The sequence below is a fragment of the Fistularia commersonii genome, chromosome 18 (assembly GCF_037954325.1).
Source record: "Fistularia commersonii isolate RoL2024-O1a breed Wild chromosome 18, RoL_Fcom_v1.0, whole genome shotgun sequence".
NCBI lineage: Eukaryota > Metazoa > Chordata > Actinopteri > Syngnathiformes > Fistulariidae > Fistularia > Fistularia commersonii.
In genome coordinates, this window is record NC_141301.1 from 3425135 (window position 1) to 3438454 (window position 13320).

At 47.4% G+C, this 13320-nt stretch overlaps 3 protein-coding genes across 4 annotated transcripts in view; all 3 read right to left on the reverse strand.

The window, feature by feature from the left end:
• Window positions 1-4116: 4116 nt before the first annotated feature.
• On the reverse strand, window positions 4117-5903 carry cldn8.2 (claudin 8.2). Its single transcript, XM_086164652.1, has one exon. The coding sequence runs from the start codon at window positions 5771-5773 to the stop codon at window positions 4898-4900; it is 876 nt and encodes a 291-aa protein (XP_086020778.1). The 5' UTR covers window positions 5774-5903; the 3' UTR covers window positions 4117-4897.
• An 848-nt stretch (window positions 5904-6751) lies between these two features.
• Window positions 6752-7758, reverse strand: LOC147224190 (claudin-17-like). The gene has a single exon (XM_086164426.1). It carries the CDS (start codon window positions 7712-7714, stop codon window positions 7037-7039), a length of 678 nt encoding a protein of 225 aa, XP_086020552.1. The 5' UTR covers window positions 7715-7758; the 3' UTR covers window positions 6752-7036.
• Window positions 7759-10510: 2752 nt separating this feature from the next.
• The window catches only part of LOC147224191 (rho guanine nucleotide exchange factor TIAM1-like), a 60033-nt gene continuing 57223 nt past the window's right edge, over window positions 10511-13320 (reverse strand). For both annotated transcript variants that reach the window (XM_086164112.1, XM_086164113.1), the window contains exons 25-27: window positions 12595-12682; window positions 12346-12518; window positions 10511-12142 (exon numbers count right to left, since the gene is read on the reverse strand). In XM_086164112.1, the coding sequence (XP_086020238.1) occupies window positions 11694-12142; window positions 12346-12518; window positions 12595-12682 (710 nt within the window). In that variant the 3' untranslated portion in view covers window positions 10511-11693. The remainder of the gene's footprint in view (window positions 12143-12345; window positions 12519-12594; window positions 12683-13320) is intronic.

Sequence of the window (13320 nt, forward strand, 5' to 3'; positions counted from 1 at the left end):
CCGCCGGGCCGAGGATCAGTGACGGGACGGACGAGAGAAATCGATGCAAAAAAAAGCAAAGTGGAGAGTGGAGAAAATCTGTGTGGCGTATGAATGAATGAATGTGTGAATGGATAAAATCCATAATGTGTAGGCGGTGACACCTAAAAGTGAAGATCTGCCTATTTTTCCATGTGGATACGCATTTTAGAGGAAAATTGATAAAAAATAGGTTGTGAAAGGGGAGAAAAGTAACTTACATATTTTTCAATAAATGACTAGAACACCTAATGCTGACACTTGGAAGTGAAGAAACGGTATTTGCCCAGAAAATGACTGGAATATGTGACACGTAAGTAGCGATAATGTAAACAACACTCCGCCATTGGACCAGTCAGTCTTCTTTAAGGCTCTAAGGCAGGGACACATTTCTCATTTAATTTTTATGCTAAACCAACTAGGTATGATTTAAATTGAACAAAATGAAAATTGCAATTCAAATGTTTAATTTTTTTTTTTTTTTTAATTTTAAAATCATTCATGATCATATAAATGTACCCACGATATTTTGTTTGTAATCAACCATACAAAATGAAACAAAAGGAAAAAATGAGGAGATTCTAAATTCAATATGGATTAGAAATACTTCAAGAAATTTGTTTGGGGGGCCGAATAAAAAAATAAAACGGGGTCTGCTTTGGGGCATACCAACTGACTGGTGTTTGAAGGGGGAGGAAAAGCAGATTTTTGGGATAAAATTAGGGAGAATAACGCAAAAGAATTTGGAGATGCAAAGCATTGTTGGCATCCTAACAACGTAAAACATCTAAAGAGATGGAAAAACAAAAGCCTGGGTTTTGTTGACACCATTGAGATAAAACCTGCAAATGACCCTAGAGGGTTCGGTAGTGGAAGAAGGCAAAGATGTAACTTAGCAAACCGTGGGAAAGGAAAAATGGTGAGCAAAAAAGGGAACTAGCGCTAGCATGAGTAGATACCGATGATGACGATGCTGTTTCAGCAGGTTCCAGACCACAACCCTCTCCCCGCCTTCCTCTTCACACTCTTCGTGCAAGACACCCAACTTCCTCCGCCTTATCACGGCACTTCAGCTGCTTCGCGAAAAAAAAAAAGAAAGAAAAATCAAGCCTACCCATGAGGAAGCAGGGAAAGGCACCACCTTCTCCACATACGTAAGTCGCCCATGGACTCGAGGATGTTGGTCAGGCCGCGGGAGGTGTTCCACATCCTGAAACTGAAACATCGTCCGTTAGCGATGAAACGGACTTGAAAATGAGCGCGCGATTAGATGCACGCCGGGCGTCAGACGGTCCACTGGCGCCACTTCGCCAGAGATCGGAATCCCGGGCGACTCAACGGTCAACCTGCGGCCCAGGGACGTCGAGAGTTTGGCCGCATATAAACGTAAGGCAAAGATGTCAACAATGGCTTTGTAAGATTGGGGGAACCTTTCAGTGTTGTAATTGGCTTGAAGTTCCGGCCATTTTTGATGGTAATTCAAAACTCCCTTTTAAAAGGAGCCGTACCCCAAATTCTGATAATGACGTGAACCTCATCGGACCCCATCGAGAAAGAACTTGTTGTTATCGTGGAAAACTTGCGCATCGGGCTTGTGAATGCGGATTCAGGTGTAGGTATGAGCGCTATAATTTAGCATGACTCGATGACGAGCAAATTAGATAATTGGAACAGAGACGGAAAGCTATAAAAGAGAAGCAGCAGCAGAAAAGCAACCCCTGCGAATGAAGGGGAAGGAGTGTGAAATCGCACAACTTGCGAACAATTATTGATACTCACAGAAAAACTGGCAACAAGCTCGACTATGGCGGGAACAAAGATTACCTATTTGTGTGATGCAGAAGCATCTACAAGTGTAGAACAAGGCTACTCTCAGGCTTAGAAATCAGCATTTTTTGTGAAATCTGCTCATAGTGAAATACGCGAGTAACCCCTAACTGACAAAATCTCTGGCAGAGATCCTGACACTGAAAAGGAAAAATGTACTCTCAAGGCTATTGTCCATGTAGTCTCTTTTGGCCGTGACCTGCTCCAGTTGTTTGCAATAGCCGCAAATTCCAACTGACAGCGCAATGGCCTCAAAGCTTGTTGACTGCCAGATACGTTTGTCAGGACAGGACAGGGAGAGACGCACTGTTGGTATAGTTTACATTTAATAACAGCCAGCCTGGGAGCCATTGCACGAGCACCAGTGAAAAAGGCAGAAAAACATCTGCCACCCGACACTACCAGTTCAGAAGAACTACATAAGATAAGATAAGATAAGATAAGATAAGATAAGATAAGATAAGATAAGATAAGATAAGATAAGATAAGATAAGATAAGACAAGACCAAATAAGATAAGCTAAGCTAAGCTAAGATAAGATAAGATAAGATAAGACAAGATAAGATAAGATAAGATAAGATAAGATAAGATAAGATAAGATAAGATAAGATAAGATAAGATAAAATAAAATAAGATAAGATAAGACAAGACAAGACCAAATAAGATAAGCTAAGCTAAGATAAGATAAGATAAGACAAGATAAGATAAGATAAGATAAGATAAGATAAGATAAGATAAGATAAGATAAGATAAGATAAGACAAAACAAGACAAAATAAGACAAAATAAGACAAGATAAGACAAGACCAAATAAGATAAGATAAGATAAGATAAGATAAGATAAGACAAAATGAAATAAGATAAGATAAGACAAGACAAGACCAAATAAGATAAGCTAAGATAAGATAAGATAAGATAAGATAAGATAAGATAAGATAAGATAAGATAAGATCATTTTCACATGGTCATTTGAAAAGTAGCTCACGAGGCGAAAAAGTGTGGGCACCCCTGCCTTAGACAACCTTCTGGCCCAAAGAAGGAGCCGTTTTGCAAAATGTCTTGAAATTATTACCTGGTTTTACGAGGCTTAACATCGCCGTCTGAAGAATTAGCTGAAAATTCTGGCGTAAACAACCTTTCCAGAAGGCTATTGGACAGATGAATTATTTTCTCCTCGTCTCTGCAGGGGTGACAACAGCGCTTCTCACTTTGTGCTGGTGTTGCTGCGCTCCAAAACTCTCGTGCCGTGTCGGCTTCTCCACCGTGACGACCAAAGTTACGCACCGGCGAGTGTGTGACGGCTGTTGACGGACCGCACATGTTCCATACCTTCACGGTTGCCGGGCGGTCCTTGCGCGGGCGTTCTCACACGCCGGCGAGCTTCTTGTAAACGTTCCTTGCCGTCGACGGCGAAAGGGTGACGTCAAGCAAAAAAAGGAGCATTTGTTGAGTTACGGCCTTAAATGGTCCCCGATCAAGGCGCTCCGTTCAATCCCTTTATACATCATTGAAATGTGTTACATTTTAATATACTTGGTTGCAGCCTAAATACAAGATTGAATCATTGAGAAACGCCAGAAAGGAGATTCCGAGTTGCCTGAAGAAATCGTGCAGGTGAAGGTCAGGGCTCCACTTTCCTCCAAGTTTGCTTTTACAGACACCACCACTGTTGACTCATGTTGTCTAAAAAGAAGACGGAATGCGATACTTCTGTCTAATCTTCACAAAGCTGCAGTTGTGTCATCAGGAAGTGACAAAAAGCCCACAATTATCCTTGACTAAGATAAAAACAAAGGAGGAGTGGACAATCTGGACAAGCTGAAAGCCATCTACACTTGACCAGATGACCAGAAGATGGTATTTTGTGTTATGACCTGTTCTGTGTTTCAATGTGTTTATATTAAAGTTCTATTGCTGATTTTTTTTTTTTTTTTTTTTTTTTTTGGATTTTCTTGAAGCAAATATATATGGGTCGAAAATGACCCATAACACCATAGACGTTACTATAGCTATTAATTTTAAAATGAAAAAAACAAATCAACAAATTCATTTCAGAGATGTGTTCTATACCCCTTAGCAATATTCTGGTAACACAACATCCTTTAATTTATTTATATTATTCTCTTGAGTTTTAATTTTTCTTTTTTTTATGGAAATCGAGATGTATACTAATACCAATAGAAAGGCCCAGAGAACCACAACAAAAATATTAAACCTATTATTTTCATGGATAAGGAAGCCTGAAAAGGTAAACAAGAGATGAGAAAAAAAATTGGAATTAGGTTTTTATTTTTAGTGTATTTTAAAGCTGATTTAAGACACGGGTCGCAACCGACCCGTTAACCCCGGGGATGGTACCAGAATGGTACAAGGGTGCAACTCTCAGAGCAGTGCTTCGTGCTTCTAAGCAAGCCGGGGTCGTATTATGATAAAATATACACAGTCAATTTTTCATTTGTGCCATATTTCTTGGAAAGTGGAAGCGGCACGGACACCAGACGACGCTCTATTGTTTTGGCGAAGAGTGAATGCGATGTAACCCAATGTCATCGCTACCTCGAAGCCACTTTTGGGTCGATGTTAACGATTTGGCCTCTCCTCGAGTCGGGTTCCCTTGTTTTTGGATTGACAGGTGAGTCTCCGCGGGCGGACGGCTTCCTGTTGTGACTGTGGGAGGGCGTGTGACGAGCATTTCCAGTTCCGCAGGTCGAGGTGGATTTCTGTTTCGACGACATGATTCCTTCTTCTTTGCACAAAGCCGAGGATTTTTTTTTGATACTCTCAAAATCCCCAAATCCTCCTCTGTTGGCCTTTACAACCAGGCTGACCGCGTATGTGCGGCACGCACTTATTCAATAACGCAAAATGAAGTGGTAAAAGATGCTCAGTTCATCCAAAGCTGATTAAAAAACGAAAAAAGCATTTAACAACAGGCACCTCACATCAAACTGCACCAAGATAGAGGAGTAATGTGCTCTACCATTACTTTTGACAGTCAGTGAGAGCTCGGCAGAAGTGTCACTTTCACTTAAATACATGTTTGATCTGCTTCCTCAGTACTGACTCGGGGTGTAGACTACCGATCCTTGCGGAGGTGCGGAGTACGCCGGCTGGTAGGAGTACCCGGGCACGTAGGTGTACGGCTGGTACTGGGACCCCGGCTGGTAGAGGCTTCCCCCCGGGTTGTAAATGACCCTCTCCTCTTGGATCTGGGTCCGCGGGGCGTGGCGGCACAGCAGGATCACCCCGGCGCTGAAGAGAAAAGCCGAGGTGACCCAGCCGATGTAGAGGGCCTCCCCGAGTTCCCTCCTCTGGGCGTCGATCAGGAGGGGATTGTAAAAGTCCCGGATGATGACGTGGCCGGTCCAGGAGACGGGGATCAGGGTGGTGATGCAGGCCATGAGAAACAGGCAGCCGCCGGCTACCAGGACGATGTGTTTGGTGCGAGGCCGGTAGTCCACCGCCTTGGTGCACTTCATCCCCACGGCGGAGACGATGAGGGCGAAGGAGGCGAGGGCCACCGAGGCGCACATCAGGCCCCTGGCGGCCTGGAGTTCCGGGGGCAGGAAAAGCAGCGAGTCGTAGACCTTGCACTGCATCCTGATGTTGGCCTGTCGGTAGCAGTTCATCCACAGACCCTCCCAGCGGGTCTCCATCACGATGATGTTCTCCTCGATGAAAGCCGTCACCTTCCACATGGGCAGGCCCGTCACCGCGGCGACCCCGATCAGTCCGATAAAGCCCACGATCAGCGCCACCACCTCGCAACAGATGGCGTACTTACGTCGCCTCTTCTCGATCTTCTTCTTCTCCTCGTACACGGAGTCGGGATATTCGTCGTACGCCTCGGGCTTGTTGTCGCCGTAGTAGGAGCCGATGTAGGTCTGAGGGGGTTTGCTGTAGCCGCTGTAGGCGGTGTAAGAGGCCATGGCTGCCGAGGAGCCGATTCCGGACTCTGGCTACTCCTGCGCTGCTCGCTGAAAAATGCCTCGGAAACGAAACTAGTCGGATCACTTATAGCCGCCGAGATGCAATGTGGCTTTACGGGTTTCAGACAAACAAACACGTCAAAGACTCTGCTGCTCTTGAATGCGAATTCAACCGTCTCTGCAGACGATTGGATCGTTCCCCTTTTGACTCCGAGTTGATGAAATCGGAAGATGTTTCTTTGAGGAAGTTGGGTTTAAAACCAAGCGCGGAGCTAAGGAAACGTTAGCTTTCACGATTAACACCTGAAGGCCGACGCTTTGCTCTTGAAACTGGAGGTAAAACTACATTCCGGGTATGATTTCCAACACAGAGTATTGGATGTGGATTATCTTACACTGGATTTCATTCAGTGGAGGGAAGGCGTTACAGGTTCTTTTGTCCCGAGCTAAGCGCCGCTGCGACCATCACGTAGCGAAACTGTCTGATTCTTCACGTGTTGACCGAGATAAGAAGGTGTGAAGCGCGGAAACCGGAGAGGGAGCGACGTCTCCACAGCCCTGTTATTTAATCTCCGATTGTTTGCCAGCGTGATCGCCGCCAGACGGAGGAGGAGGGTCACGCCATTGATCCGCCGTCGACACAATTACACGATTGGATAATCATTCGCGCAACGACGTGATTAAACACACTTGATTTTATTTGGGAAGGCAGCACTTCTGCCTAAGAGCGAGAAAATCCCGCGTTTGGATGTGTGGGTTTCTTCGGCGTTCTCTGGTTTCCTCCCAAAAATCCAAAAACATGAAGGAGATTCAATGGAGGCCTTGAATTGTCCGGACATCGGATGTCTCTATATGACATTTGAACGGGAGAATGGACGCTTGTATGTTTCTGTGTAACATGTGGGAATGGTCATGTGTTCAGGGTGAACCGGCACCGGCACCCCCTGTCTGCAAGTTTCAAAATGAATGAATGAATGATTTGATTTCGATGATGCATTTATTGAGTATTCGAACAGAAATGACCCAGAAATTTCACCCAGAAGTCTTTTGGTATAAACTTTTCATTTTGCTTTGGCAGTTCAAGGTAACAGAATCATATATTCTAAATCACAACAGTTTGGTTTTTGAGCGGCGCGGCGAGTTTGACCATCGCTTTGCAGGAGAAAAAAAAAAAAACCTTTGTGTTCTTATAAATGGAAAATCAAAAACATTCGGAAACAGAGTTTGACACGACGCGTCAGTTCGGTTTTTTTTCGCCGACGTTCAGACGTACTCGTGATGCTCATGGAAACTGGGGCGTGTCCTCTCTGTTCTCACACTCTCCGTTCTGCGAAGATCCACCAAGAGAGCTATATCTGTCTGCTTCCGCTTGGACCTCCTCTTGCTGAAGCTGAGCAGAAAGACGACGCCGGCGATCAGCAAAACGCCCGACGTCACCCAGCAAACGAAGAGGGAGGCTCCGAGCCCGCGTTTCTGGGAATCGTCCAACGCGGGGTTGTAGAAATTTCGGATGATGGTGTGTGCCACCCAGCAGACGGGGACCAGGGCGGTCAGAGAGGTGAGCAGAAAAAGCCCGCCTCCGACCGCCAGGGTGACGTCCTTGCTCTTCCCGTTGTCACGGCAGCAGTTGTTTTTCTGCGTCCCGCATCCCGAGACGGCCAGCGAGGCGACCGCCAGGATGACGGACAGGCACATGAGGCCTCTGGCCGCCTGCAGCTCGGCGGGGAGGATGAGCAGCGAGTCGTACGCCTTGCACTGCAGCTTGATGTCGGCCTGTCTGTAGCAGGTCATCCACAGACCCTCCCAGAGCTCCTCCATGACGATGAGGTTGGCGCCGATGAAGGCCGACACCTTCCACATGGGCATGACGGTGGCCGCCACCGTCCCCGCCAGGCCCAGGCAGCCCAGCACCATGCCGAGGATCTCCAGCTTCGCTTTCATGGCGCGTCCTCGTCTCCGAAGTCTCCGCTTCCGTCCTCTTCTGCCGCTCGGTCACAAGGTCTGAGAGCGTATCTCCGCGATCGTAATGTTATATTTCTGGTTTGCGCCGTTTTGTGTTCACGGGCGCTTGTCATACCAGCTCAAAAAAAAAACAATCCGGCCTCGTGTCAACATTTCCTTTTTGTGATTGTGTCCCGGTTTACTTTCAGAATTAGTTCAGAATTATGACACGGAGTGGTAACCATGTAGTTACGTTTGAAAGTAGGATATGCTACGCGGAATAAGCAGTCACACATCAAATCAGTCAATCGTTTGTGTTCTTTTTCCAGATTCAGGAAGACACAATGTCGGCGATTGTTGGTTTTAATCCGAACTTTGACCTTTTGACCTTTCAGGATTTCCCATCAGCAGGTATCAGTCTCAGTCGGACAGCTTTCAACGGAACACATGACACGATGTGCACCGCTCTGACTAAAATGAACCAAGTTTAAATCACTTAGTTGAAGCTCAAATGACTATCTGTTTGCAGGGAGGGGGTTCCCACGGGCCGATAAGGGAGATTTACGGCGCTCTGCAAGAGACGCTCAAAATACAGGTTACGCCCTCGGGGTTCGGCGAATGCAGCCAGACGCAAAACCGAATCCAGAGGAGAGGAAAGCGGAACAGAAACCCGGGAGCTCGTCGGACCGGTCGGCCGGGTGATACTGCTCGCAAATCCCCGGCCACCTGGAACGTAAACAAACACGGGTAGAGAGTGGATTCCTTGGGCCTCCGACACAGACTGCCATTGGGGTGAAATAAGATAGCAAAAAAGGGATTCGTCAAAGTTGGGGCCATTGAGAAAGGTCAGGGAAATCGCTCGCTGCCACAACCACCGTCTGATCATCACGCTTCCCCGCAATCAGAGTCGAAGTTTGTCACGGAAAGGCAGCGTTTCCTCCTCCCGCTTGTCATCCCAGGCATTGCCTCATACCCGGCCTTCATCTTAATCTTTTTTTTTTTTGCAAATCTCGGTTAATCTATTTGCGTAAATTGAAACAGCTTCCCGTAAATCCTGCCTGGAGAAGAGAAGCGGAGGGGCGGCGGCGGCGGTGGAGCTGCTAACCATACATCTCACCATCTCGCTATCTCACCCTTTGACGGAGTCTGACGTGATCCCCTTTATCTAAGGGTCGCCGGCGCTTTGCGGACGTGGGCGGTGACTGACAGAACGGGAGCGCGGCGATAAAAGGGCCTCCGAGACGGGATGTCTGAGACAGGAAAGAAGAGGCAGGAAAGGCACAGATTGCAGACCAAGCGCCACCGCCGAAACGTGCTTGAGCGCCGAGTCCGAAACTCGGCAGATGGCGGCGCGTGACCACGGCGGGAACACTCGCCGTCGATGGGCTGTCTCCCCCCCCCCCCCCCTCCCAGTCATGTGATTCTAAGAGCTTTTTACCACCGTGGGCTCAGCTGTGCATAATGTAAAAACATTGAAAAAAGTAAGGTGCTCGGGTCAACCCACCCGCCGCAACTTGGTATCTCCCGTCCCGATCAAAATACCAGAAAACAGAAGCTCTTTACAACGCAAACGTTCCCCAGCGACGGCCAGGTTGCTATCAGATGTAGCTGAAGGGCAGGGGGGTGGCGGTGTAGTGGCTGTCTTTCAGCGTGAGCGGCGTTTTAACAATCGCAAACCCACGTACTTGGTCGTCGAGCGCGTGGGTGGAGGTCCGCCGGCCGTTCGGAGCGCAAAAATCCCAGACGGGAAACCGTACAAGCAGAGACGCCGGACAGAATGGTGAAATAACACGGTAACAACTCAAATGAAAAAGGGCCACTCGAGTCAAATCAGCTACAATGTACCAACACACTTGATAGGTTGTTGAAGAAAAAAAGTATTGGAAAATAAAATGTCAACACGCATTTCACGTTTGCTCCAGTACTTATGCATCACAAATGGAATAAGATTATAATAATAGGCGTAAAAATTGTGTTGTGACCATTGATCGCCTCATGTATGGGGGCGGCTGTGGCTAAGCTAGCGGAGCCGGCGTCCATCCTATGGGAAGGTCGGCGGGTTGATTCCCGGCTCCTCTGGCCTGCAAGTGCCCTCGGGCGAGACACTGAACCCTAAAGTTGCTCCAAATGGTCACCATCCGGAAGGTGGCCGCCATCGGGAACGGGGTTCAAAACATTTCTTTCTGAGATCCCTCACTGCATAGCTAGCGCTAGGCTAGTCCACATGTATGCTTGCACAGCTGAGGAATATCCAAGGATGCACTTAGAATAACCTCATATATTCTTCCGAAACCACCGCTGTTACTTAAACAATCAATAATTTAGCAATGATTGCATCGTGCTAAATGCTACTAGCATGTAACTGCGCGATCTCTTTCTGAGATCCCTCACTGCATAGCTAGCGCTAGGCTAGTCCACATGTATGCCTCCATAGGCTTGCATAGCCGAGGAATATTCTAGGTTGCACTTAAAATAACCTCATATATTCTTCCGAAACCACCGCTGTTACTTAAATAATCAATAATTTAGCAATGATTGCATTGTGCTACATGCTACCAGCATGTAACTGCTTATATTTGTAGATCATCTGCGCCTGTCCCTTTAGACCATCACACCTCCCTCTTGCTTTTTATCGGTTTTTTTAGCCAAACTGATCGCGGCAGAAGGCCATCGACATTGAGTTTGGATCAGTCCAAGGTTTCTACCCGATAAAAAAGTACTTTTTTTTTGCCCCCGTCTTCAAGAGCCTTCGGAGGGGGTCATGAAGCATTGCAAAACACAGGCCGTCGGCCATAGTAGGAAACAACTGTATTTATTATGATATCAATATATTTTCTATGTACACACAACGTAATAAAAACGCGGTCTTAGTAGCACAATGAGTCGTTAACAGTTTAAGTTTCGCACACGCTGCGAGTCTTTCCCCTTGATTGCTCGAGCAAAATTTTGGACTTTCTTTATGTGTAAAAAAAAAAAAAAAAAAAAAACAATCACCAAATGCTGCTTTGTTAACAAATAAATCTACATGTGAATAAATAGAAAAACAAATAAATTCATCGCCATCTCTTTTTGAACACGTAAAATTAAATACTTAAAACAGCTCATGTGCAAATTCCCTGTGGCGGAGAGTTCACACCGAACGTCAAGGGACTCCACGTCGTAGTGAGCGCATATATGAACGGCAATACTGAGGAGGAAATAAAAGGAAACAGCGAATTCAAGTAAAACAGGATGTTAAATTAAATCCAAAGAAAATCCCCTACACTCCATAACGAAGGCGCTATTATATATTTCCGCTATGTAAAAAAAAAAAAAAAAAAAAAAAAAATCCCGAGCTAGTAAAAGATAGCTTAACATCCGTAAAACACGAAATCGAAATCATAATATACAGAAACAGGAAGCGTCTCCCCGAAGCGTGTCAGTGTGTGTGTTCCTGCGAAAATGTACAGTAAACTACGCGAGGCGGTCCTCCTGCCGTTATCCGCTCTGTTTCTTTAAGGACAGATAATACGCAGCCCTTATCTATTATTATTATTGTTATTATAATCTGAGACAAAAACTAAAATGATTTCATGTTTTTTTTTTTTTCTCCCCAACACGACACCCCAAAATTTGGCGACAGCGTGGCAGGACTACGGAGCGCTGCCCTAAATGTGCAAACCGTGCCTGGTCGACCGTTTTCCTCTCGTCCCTCGAAGGCTTCCGCTTAAAACCGCTGTTGGACGGCTTTTTTTTTGTTTATTTTTTCCGTTCCGCCGTCCGGGTTTTTTTTCCTGTATTGCTCCGCTGACGGTCTTACCTGTACAGAAAAGCATTCAGTAAGATAAGAGAAGGATATATCTAGTAGCTGTACGATATACGTCAATGCCCATGCATCGTTGGTGGAAAATGATGACTCGTCTTTATGGACTCCACGTAAAGCTGTGTTAAGACCCCCGCCGGGTCGTCATCTTGTTCTCCTCGGTTTTGAAATTTGCAGTCAAGGGAGCGAGTTCTCCCTACGCACCCAGACTTCCGCGCCGTCTTTTCGATCCTGGCCGTCGGGGGATTCGAGGGCCTCGCCGCCGTCGCCTTCCTCGCCTTCCAGAGACAGCGCCATCACCGGCGCCTCGAGTTCGGCCTCCGCCGGGGAGCGCGGCGTCTGGCAGAGCTCGTCTTCGTCGCTCAGGATGTCGGTCTCCTTTACCTCGTCCGGGTCTTCGTACTCTTTCAGGTCGAACTGCTCCTCCACCCAGCGATCCGTGTCGCCCGCTACCTCCGGGCGCTCGGCCCGCCCGGCCCCCTCCGGCCGCGGCGGGTCCGAGTCGCTCCCCTGGGGCGAGGCCGGGTCGAGCGGCTCGGGCTCTCCGTCGAAAACAATGTCCGTGTCGATGGTAAAACGGTTGCGTACCAGCTTCCTCCTTCCAAGCGTCCTGGTCGGAGCGGAGGCTGCGGGGAAACACACTTGTACGGTCACCTTTCTTACCGAACATATGCTAGTCCCAAAAATTTGCCGTTCCGATCGGGCCAACCGGCTTTTGCAGCGAAGGTGCGGCTATTAAACATTTACGCTGAGGCGCCGTATCTATGTCATACGAGGAGGAGCGCATCCCTAACTGGGCCGGGGGAAGCAGCCCGAGTCTGGCATTTACCTGCTCTATTTATGACAGGACGCGCCCCCTTCAGGGCGCAGAGGCGCTTGCCCCCGAAGGGCACGTACTGCTGGTTGAGCGGTAAGCTCTCGGTTTTCAGGAGCTGCCGGCGGTGCTTCTCCCTCAAGATGGAGTGGACCGTCTTCAGGAAGTCCTTCCTGCTTTCTGGCGAGCTGAGAGACGGAGGACGCGTTAGCGGTTAGTCGCCGAGCGTGGATTTCGACGCCCGTTTCCAAGGGGGACGCTCACCTGCAGCACAGCTGGAAGGTTCTCTCTGGACGCCCTTCGGACTCCGACTTGACGTGGACGACCTCGCACACGGCCGAGCCCTCGCCGTCTGGGGAAGAGATCGGCTCTTGTTAGCGGCGCGGCTCGTGCATGTTGGCATGCTAGCAGAACTTCGGTTCGGAGTACTTAAGAATTTTTTGCTTGTTTTTGGCAACCATGGGGCCAAAAAAACTCGCCGAGTCATGCTTCTTTGCTTTCTTTGGATGCGTTGAGTGAATATGGACTGAGTGGGGATGCGGGTTTTTGGTCAGGATCATTATAATGAATCCAATCTGAGTACCGTAATTTCCGGACGATAAGCTGCGACTCTTTTCACTTTAACAACGGTGCGGCTAATATATGTTTTTTTTTTTTTTGGGGGGGGGTAATGAGCTTCACACTAAAACATTTATCCTCGTCACATTTGACCGATGATATGACGGAATCTGTTCAACTCCGACACTGAAGAAGTCGACTTTTTCGGTTTTAGTGCGCAGGAGGAAGCCCAAGATAGCGACCTGCTAGCCGGTGCGGCTTGTATGGAGGTGCGTCCAGATATAGTCCAGAAATTACGATAAATATTTTTTATTTGGAGCAGAGTAACAGCCTAGTTTTATCTGGCAATGAGTGGTTTATTTTCCCCTCTAAAGTCATTCAACACTTTTTTGTACGATCCAGTTGCACCCGTCTGATGACATGTAGTTGTAG

Bases quoted from the DNA above. Each gene is read 5' to 3' on its own strand.
- cldn8.2 (XM_086164652.1), bottom strand. From the start codon at position 5,773: ATGGCCTCTTACACCGCCTACAGCGGCTACAGCAAACCCCCTCAGACC.
- LOC147224190 (XM_086164426.1), bottom strand. From the start codon at position 7,714: ATGAAAGCGAAGCTGGAGATCCTCGGCATGGTGCTGGGCTGCCTGGGC.